Source organism: Melopsittacus undulatus, chromosome 2 (assembly GCF_012275295.1).
Source record: "Melopsittacus undulatus isolate bMelUnd1 chromosome 2, bMelUnd1.mat.Z, whole genome shotgun sequence".
Taxonomy (NCBI): Eukaryota; Metazoa; Chordata; class Aves; order Psittaciformes; family Psittaculidae; genus Melopsittacus; species Melopsittacus undulatus.
In genome coordinates, this window is record NC_047528.1 from 42,248,147 (window position 1) to 42,257,147 (window position 9,001).

Sequence of the window (9,001 nt, forward strand, 5' to 3'; positions counted from 1 at the left end):
GGGATGGAGCAGCCACAACGTCTCTGGGCAACCTCTTCCAGTGCCTCACCACTCTCACAGTGAAGAACTTCGTAGTATCTAATCTAAATCTACTCTTAGTTTAAAGCCATTTCCTCTTGTCCTGTCACTACATGTCCTTGCAAAAAGTCCCTCTCCCAGAAGGACTGTCTCATCACAACTGAATACATTGATTCGTGAGAAAAAAAAATGCTGACACCCACACACACAACTTTCAACACATTTTCTATTTTAAAAAAGAAATGAATAGGACAAAATTAGCAATAACCCTGTGATGTACAGATTTTAAAACTAAACCAAACAAAAACCCAAGAACTGTGAAGTTTAGTAGCTGCATTATTTTATTACTACATTCAAAGGAAGCTAAATGCTTATTTTCAGTTAAATTGATTTCCTTGTAGAAGTCTTCATGATTCCAGTCATGCAAGTTTCAGGACTTCTTGTACCATTGTTCCAATTCCATCAAAGATTTCATGCAGAGGAGCCTTGCACATGAAGGCACAGGTAGTAACTATTTTATTGGCTTTGTCCACGTGGGATTCATTTACATTTTTGCAAATGTGCTTACATCCAAGCTCGACTATAGCAGATGCTGTTTCAGCATCAGGAAATCTGTAAATAAAAAGACTGTAGTTAACTTCAAGAGATAATACAGGCATAAAGTTCTGCCAACATTACTTGAATGAGAGAACTACAATAATATTAAAGTGACTCTTGATGATGACAAGGGAATCTGACTGCTACTACCAGGTCCTTCCAGCCCTTATGGCAAAACAGATTATCTGATAGCTCTGAAAATGAGGTAAAAAATGCAGAACCAGAGATTGGCATAAGGTGTAATTCTGTTTCTAACAATCTTTCAGTAAGCTTACAAGATACCAAGCGAGTATAACTGATCCTCAAAAGTTTGAGATGCCAGCTGAACTTGCAGACACTTTAGACCTTTTCCAACACCTCCATGCAAGCTCTTTTGCTGGGATTCTGCAGAATTTTGTTCAGGTTTTCTTTTTTCCCTAAGGATAAGGGAGGAGCAGAGGCAAACCCTCAGTATCACTGCTGAGATAAAATTCCATTCAGAAGTTTCACTGGAGTTGACAGTTCCTGAAGCAGCACACACTTCTGCCAGGTCCTGTTCTCAACTGACTCCCCTAAACTGGCCCCAAACCACTACTGACTGAAAAACTAAAAATCCCTGAACAGACAAAAGCCCACAGACGCAATTTAAACAGACACTCCAATTATCACAGGGTACCAAGTTTCTGAATGCCAGCTGGCCACATACCTGCTCTTCATTCCCACATTTGCAATATGAATCATGGCCTTCAAAGGCATTGGGTAAGCACATTGTGTACCTCACTCAGTATGAGCTAAAATACATTGCTCAGTAACCATGAATATAATGCGGAAAAAATTACTTGATATTCTTGGTTATCTGCATGTTTGCACAGCTATGATTCCATAAAAGTCACTTTTAGGACTGACAGATGCTACATCCACTGACTCATTAGTGCCCACACTGCACAATAAAGCCAGTGCAGGAACTTACATTACCTTCAGTGGCTCAGAGAGTGACAGCTTACGCAAGAAATAAGGCTACTTAGAGTCACCAAACTACTGATTGTAGTGTGCCTGGGGATGCTGGTATCAGAACACTGGAGGTATTTAAAAGACAGGTAGATGTGGTGCTTAGGGACATGTTTTAGTGGTGGACTTGGCAGTTTTGAGGTAATGGTTGGACTCAATGACCTTAAAGGTCTTTTCCAACCTAAAGGATTCTGTGATATCACAGATCAGTGTATTTCTGAACTTAGGAATAAACTGTTATAACATTGTAGTGCACAAGTCACCTGACCTCACAGATTCAGTCTGTCTCCTCTGAGAGCTCTGCTCATTATACAAGAACTATTATGCAAGTGAAAATTATAAATAAGTGAAAAATGTCTCTCAGAAGATACCCAGGGATTACTGGCACCAGAGACCTCAGATCTCTGCACAGAAGACTGGCCATTTCCTAATCTGAATTCCCATGTAAATTCTCTCTATCCATTTCCTTCTTACCTTCCATCTACATCTTTATCTTGGCCAACTGTAACCTCACAACCAGGAAAGACTTTAGCTGCCAGAACTGGTGATATGCAGCACAAACCAATGGGCTTTTTAGCACTATGGAAAGCCTGGAGTGTGGAGTTCACGTGCTCATTGACAGTACAGTCCTTGCCATCTACAGCCCAGGAACACAGGTTCTTTGCTACACCAAAGCCACCTAGAAAAAAAGGAAAACAAACAAAAAGCTCAAATATATGATACTGCTAAAAGCCATTCAATTCAATACTGGCCAGAAGTTGTGGGGTTTTTTTTTATTTTTTTTTTTTTTTACACCATAATCTCGGCATACATAGGACTGCTAAGTTACTACACTGAAAGCTTTCAGCACCTGAAACATGATGGGTTTACAATGTTAAAAGTTTAACTGCACTTTTTTATACCACCTATGTTACATAGGCCAGAGAGCTTAACCCTGGGCAACAAACAAACAGGAAAGCTCACCTTCAATGCCAGTCATTGGAAAAGCTGCACCATCTGATATGCATCCCTCAATAAGCAAGAGAGGGATCAAAAATAAGACCAGTGACAGTCAGAAGTAGAAAAATGTAAGTCGCAAGAATAATGCAAACAGTGATTTGACACTCTACAGTAATTCACTCTCAAGTTTTAGTTGAATACTTAAGCTTTTTTACTCCTTTATTATCATTTTTGGACTTAAAAGAACAGATTAACACAATAAAACCCAAATGAATATTATATAAAAAGGAAATTATAACATATGATATTCTGAGACACACCACTTGTGAATTACGTAATTTCCTATTAAAAATAATGCAGGATTTGTTTTTCTAGAAATCAGTTATAACAATAATAACTACATATATATAACAATAAACTTGCATTTAATCTTCATTTAATTGTACAAGCAGATTGTATTTTACAGCACCTTCACTCGCCAGATCAGAATAATCAGAGAAGGTTATTAATAAGAGTAACCATCCAATATATTTGAGTCCTGAAGGGATGTGCACAACATCAGCTTTTCTACAGTAAACAAAAAGAAATTTCCACAAGCATTTCAAAGGACAACATCAAGTACCTTTGCATTTTTTTGTATTTTTCTTTTCACTCTTTGCTCACTTTCGAGTGCTATCAGGAATCTCTAAGGCAAGATTTTAATGTTCAAACTTTATATCGAGTTTATTTCTCTGTAACAGTTATTATAGCAACCCTTCTGAGCCTGGGTTATAACAGCATTAAATTAACGTGGAAAACACTTGCTAGCCTCTACTCCCTGATCAGCAATGGGGTCACCCGTACACTTTAGCGCTGGATATCTCTTGCCTTATACACACGCTCCCTCTGCTGGCTTTACAACAGAAGACAGTGTCACAACTCCAAAATTAATGCTTAGGCACAACCATGAAGACAATATTTAACAGTACCATGTATATTCTGGAAAGTGATCTTCAGCAAATCGTAATTTCCTTGTGACACTTTGGTTTCTGCACTTCTAAAGTGATTACAATTACCTCTGTCTGAAAGGCAATTCTGTGGTCTATAAATAAAAAATTATCCATAAATATGTTTAGTGTAACTTGATCAGCAGCAGACCAAATACATAATTAAACAAAATGTACTCACACCTGACAGGGAACATAATCTATGTGGAAACATGCTATTTTGCCAACAATTTCAGAGGTCCTAAAATCAAGGCATTGCCATGTAGTGTCGACTTCTGGCCCTACTTTTGTTCTTATCCCCAAGTAGGTATTCAAGTTTTCGCTATCTTTAGAAAGAATGAACAGCGTGATGTATAACTTAACACCAAAAGAACAGCCTGGCATTTTAAATTACTGAACTTTAGATTAATAAATAAACTGAAATGACTTACCAGCCCGTAAGAGCTTGCTAAAACATTTTCTCATCCTAGAAAGAAATAAGTTAAAAAAATAAAAAAGAACATCCCCCCACATACCTCTCAAATCAACAAGTATAATTTATTCTCTAAATGGATCTAAAAATCAAAAAGTAACAGAAGAATTTCAATTTGCAATTGAAAAATCACAAATAACTTTCTTTCAAAAGCACCTACCAGGGAAAATGACTGCATCAAATTCACTAGCTTTCAGTTCAGCCAAATCTTGGATGTTTCCTCTTGCCAACCTGGCACTTTCTACTAACACATTTCTCTTCTCTTCTGTTGGACTTCCTTTTAGGTGATTGACTACATCCCTTTGCTCAGTATTGGGGGCAAATATCTTCACCTAGAATAGAGAGATAAAGCAATTTTGTGAATGTAAACAGACCTCCTACATATTGATCAAAATAAACAAGAGGATTCCACAGGATGGATCTATGGCATTAAATAACTAAAGCAATAGGTGGCATATTAGGACAGGTAAACCTGTCCATCTTCCCCATCCTATTCCTGCAGCTTTTTGCCAGGACTGCATTCTGACACCAGCATTAAGCTTACTGATTTTGCCACAGCCTGCTTTCTCTTTGCAGATAAGCCCAAGGACAAACAGAGCACCACAATTCATACCAGCAGCCTGACCAGGGACAGGGCTGAGTCTGAAGAAAGGCTGCTCTTAACAGCTAGGGGATCAGACTGCTAAAAAAGTTTTACAAACAAAGTTTAAAATATAAGGATGCAAATTTCACAAGCATTTCTAGTGCAAACATTAAGAGTTAGCTGCTTTCTCAAAACACTGGTAGGAGGAAGGGAAAACAAAACATAGAAGAACATATTTTGGTTAGGCACAAGACTGGAAAGCTGGATCGAAGTGCAGAGCTTTGTGAGAGGTGTACTGCAGGGCCTATTTTCACGTATTTGCTTTTCGAAACAGAAGTCTTGTTTTGCAGACTCCAGTTAATTTTAGAGAACGATTTTGTGCTAAATATGGGGGTGCTGTTCTTACCATCAAACACCTGAGTGCAGCTATAAGCAGAAAGTGACCACCTTCCACTGTCTGAAGCCACAGACAGGACCAGAGCACACCACCACGTCGCTTTGAGCAGCCTGGTTTAGTGGAAGGTGTCCCTGTCCATGGCAGGGGGGTTGGAACTACATGCTGAAGGTCCCTTTCAACACAAACCATTCTATGATCTTGGCCCACGCTCCTCCGATTACTTGAAAAACTAATTATTGAATTAGCCCAGATACTGAAAAAGCCCAGAAACAGGTAACAGAAGGCATGCAAGTGAACGCAAGCAAAGGTGAGCCCCTGACCTCTGCAAAAACAATCAGAAAGCAGATCAAGAATTTTAACTGGTCCGCATCTCCAGGACTCCACAAAGGAGCAGAGCAAGGTCTCCGGCCACCCATCACACCCAGGCCTGCCTGGCGCCGCTGCTCCTGCCAGGGGGACGTTTACGGCTTTGGGGAGGGGCTCAATAAAAAAAAGGAGAGGGCAAGATAGTAGGAGAGATTATAGTTGAAAAGTCATTGTCGTGTGCTGTGGCCGGGAAAACAAACACCGTGAACCGGGGGAGGCCCGATCCCACAAACAACAGGAACCACGGCATGGCGTGCCCCGCTCCCCGGCATAGGGCGGAGGGTGGGCGGCCAAGGTGGGGGGTCCCTCGGCTGCTGAGGGGCACAAACAGACAGCGGAGCCATTCCCCGCCCCAGGGAGCCTGCACGCCCAGCTCCACACAACCCCGCGGGGTGCCGGATGCGGGACCCGCCGCCCCTACCTCTGCGCCGCCGCGGCTGAGGTGCACCAGAGCCGCCGAGGCCTCGTGAATCTCGCTGCCATCGAAGACGCCACAGCCGGCGAGAACCAGAGCCACCCGCTTGCCCATAGCGGCCGCACACCGGGCAGAGGCTGTCCAACCTGGCGAACCCCGGCCTCGCAGCACCCTCCCTCTTCCACGTCCCGCTGCTGCTGCGCCTGCGCCGCTGGGCTCCGCTCGGCCTACGTCTTGCAGCGGCCGCGGCCTTATAGGGGGCACCCATGGATGCTCAGCGTGCCCTGGGGCACCGCATGCAACCTTCCTGCAGACAGTTGTCTCCTACATGCTCTCTCTCCCGCCTACGAGATGTAGGTGAGGATGGGTTTTAAATGGCAGGGGGAAACCCGGGGAGGGATGTGAAATAAAGATGTGCCTTTTGTTTTAAATTAAACAGGCTCGGACGTATTTTCGGCCTCACTTTCTGGCCTGCTTACCGCAGCGGGGCAGTAGCGCTGAGCTGATGCTGTGTGGTGCTGTTACCATCTGTAGTTGGGTTGCTTCCAGCAGGACCTCACAACGGCTCAACAATGTGTTTTTTTGTTTACACGCAGAACTATAATGATGGAATGAATATACAGCTTTGAAAACAAGAGTAAGTGGAGCTTAGGCAGAAGCCGCCTGGGTTTTGACGCTTTTGAGGATCAATGATACCCTTGCACATGAGACACCTTTTGTCTATCGTAACCTCACATTGTGTTCTAGGGAGTGGCTCTATTTTGCCAGGAAAACCAGAGTTTCTTTGGAAAATGAACCTATCTTCTTTGATGTGCTCCCAGCTTCACAAATTTGTAGTGTGGGGGTTCTGCAGGGGAAACAACAGTTTACACTGGAAATGGTATATGAAAGAAAGCAAAGTCTCTAGCAAAATGCATTCTGCTATGTATTGACAGGCTGGGAGTCTGTGCAGGATGATGGATAGAGATTTCTTGAACAGCAAAGTACTGAGATAGTGAAGGTCCGTGCTTGAGGGCAGACTGCTGTCTGCTGGACAGTGTTTGCTTCAGTCTTGTTTTTTGTTACAGTGTGAAGACACCTGTAGATGTTCAAAACGAAACTAGCTATTCAAACCCACAACCTTTGGCTGCAGCAGGGGTTTGCCTTCCTCTTTCTCTCTGTTCATTCTATCTGTTGCTTTCACGAGCAGAGATGGAGAAGGTACTTTTATAATTGGAAATCATATTGAAGAGTCTTCTTCATTGGATCAGGAAAATGTTTGGTTTTCACTAAACAAAAGAAAATACTCCAAGAAATGAGAAAAATGTAGGAATCCTGTCAACTCCAGAAGCTGATTTTTCACAGAATCATAGAATGGCTTGGATTGGAATAGACCTTAAAGCTCATCCAGTTCCAACCCCCTTGCCATTGACAGGGACACCTCCCACTAGACCAGACTGCTCAAAGCCCCATCCAACCTGACCATGAACACTGCCAGGGACGTGGCATCCAAAACTTCTCTGAGCAGCCTGTTCCAGTATAATCCTTATAGCTAGTCTCAATCTTTCCTCTGAGCCTGCCAATGGACAAAGATACAGATCAGTTCTGTGGGTTTATAAAGGGCACTTTGACATACGCCTGGCTAATAAAGAAATAGCTGCTGATTCAGAAATACCTAACAGTACCTTTTTATTCAAGTATATTTATTAGTTTATTTTCCATGTTAAAATATGTTTCACAATGTAACTTAGGAAACTTCTGCTGCACAGTACTCCATTTTTTTCTTCTCATACAACATAAGGGGTGCAATGAAGTGAGATACAAAAATGCTACTGAAATGAAAAACATCAATAGCTTGGCCATCTTAGCCACTTGACCCAACATTTTCAGCAACCACAGTAGTGCCTTAATAGAGACTTAATAGTCCAAAGTGCAAACACATGCTGAGCCAGGGGTAAGAACCAGTTCATACTGTATTTCTAGTTTGGCTAATGAGCGGTTATGGCACCTTTATTATGTCATTTCACTCCCCTCCATCCTGGCTTTGTGGAAAAGATAAATTATGCTTCCCTTATTTAATAAAATACTTCCAAGGTTACACATCAAAATCTCTTAAAAAAGGAGTAACAGCTGTATTCCACACAAACACATGAAAAACCTGGCATCTTGTACTATACTCAAGCCAGAAAACACATGAATAATAGCACACCTTATTTTATAAAGAACAAAACCAGAGCTTTAAAGCAGAAACAACATGCATGAGATTAAAATGAAATACTGAAATATAGGTACTAGAATCCTATAGAATCATGGTAGAATCATGGAATCATTGAGTACCAGGTTGGAAGGGACCTCAAGGATCATCTGATCCAATCTTTCTTGGCAAAAGCACAGTCTAGACAATATAGGTCATGTGTACATGCATTAAATTAATGTATAGTGCTGAATGACATGGATTTTAAACATAAGCATATAGAATCAGGCAGCAATGAAGTGAGATAAAGTGGCTGAAAGATTTCAATAGCTGTGCCATCTTACGTTTTCTTTTAACACCTCTAGTACCTCCAGCATTACAAAGACTGGCATTTAGCAGCCTATCATGCATATTCATGTAGGATGCAGGGTTTTCCACCTCCAGTTTTGTTTGGAGATAGGCTAGCATAGTGCTGACTAGAGAACTGATTGTTCTTTAGGGGCTTATATACAATGAATAAACAGGGATATTTCTCTGCCTCTGGGTAGCCAGAAGTTCACAGCAGTTATTATTTACCCAGAGAACAGCATACACCAGCTCTTTTACTGTGGATGCTAACTACCAAACTTACCCTCCTGGGCTCTGATGCTAGCATAGCTGGTTTTGAACTGTACAGAGCTGGAAAGATCTCTATGCTGTCCAGCAAAGCTGTAGTTGCTGTTTCTCTTAGCCAGAGTTCCTCTGATAAGATAGTTCTTGCTATGTTGTAAAAATGAGAGAATAAATCTCTATATAATGCCCATAATGTAAGCTGTTACAACCTGAGTAAGTGTTCTGGAGTGGGTGACTGATATGTGAACTTAGCCCTGAAAAGCTTCAGACCAGACTTCTGGGCAGCCAGAAGAGGCTCAGGGCAGCTCTGTCACAGCAAACTCCCTTCTGCCACTTGGTGAGGCCTCAACAATCCGTCCTGGGTCCAGATCCAGCTCATCCCTCTCGGAGCATTCCGGTTGTAAGAATGGGCGTTTCATGTGTGTTCTGAGGTGGCCCCAAAGCAACGCTTGAAAC

General features: G+C 42.0%; 1 protein-coding gene across 1 annotated transcript; it reads right to left on the minus strand.

The window, feature by feature from the left end:
• Positions 1-334: 334 nt before the first annotated feature.
• On the minus strand, positions 335-5,952 carry LOC106023447 (glutamine amidotransferase-like class 1 domain-containing protein 3A, mitochondrial). Its single transcript, XM_013128788.3, has 4 exons — positions 5,767-5,952; positions 4,160-4,331; positions 2,077-2,281; positions 335-630 (listed from the first exon to the last, which is right to left on the minus strand). Exons 1-4 carry the CDS (start codon positions 5,872-5,874, stop codon positions 438-440), a joined length of 678 nt encoding a protein of 225 aa, XP_012984242.2. The 5' UTR covers positions 5,875-5,952; the 3' UTR covers positions 335-437.
• Between the last annotated feature and the right edge of the window lie 3,049 nt (positions 5,953-9,001).

What these genes read in the sequence shown, in the direction of transcription:
- LOC106023447 (XM_013128788.3), bottom strand. Translation starts at nt 5,874, where the DNA reads ATGGGCAAGCGGGTGGCTCTGGTTCTCGCCGGCTGTGGCGTCTTCGAT. An exon ending in TCAGCCGCGGCGGCGCAGAG is followed by an intron (nt 4,332 to 5,766) that starts GTAGGGGCGGCG and finishes TCTCTATTCTAG; the next exon opens with GTGAAGATATTTGCCCCCAA. An exon ending in GATAAAGATGTAGATGGAAG is followed by an intron (nt 631 to 2,076) that starts GTAAGAAGGAAA and finishes TTTTATTTACAG; the next exon opens with ATTTCCTGATGCTGAAACAG.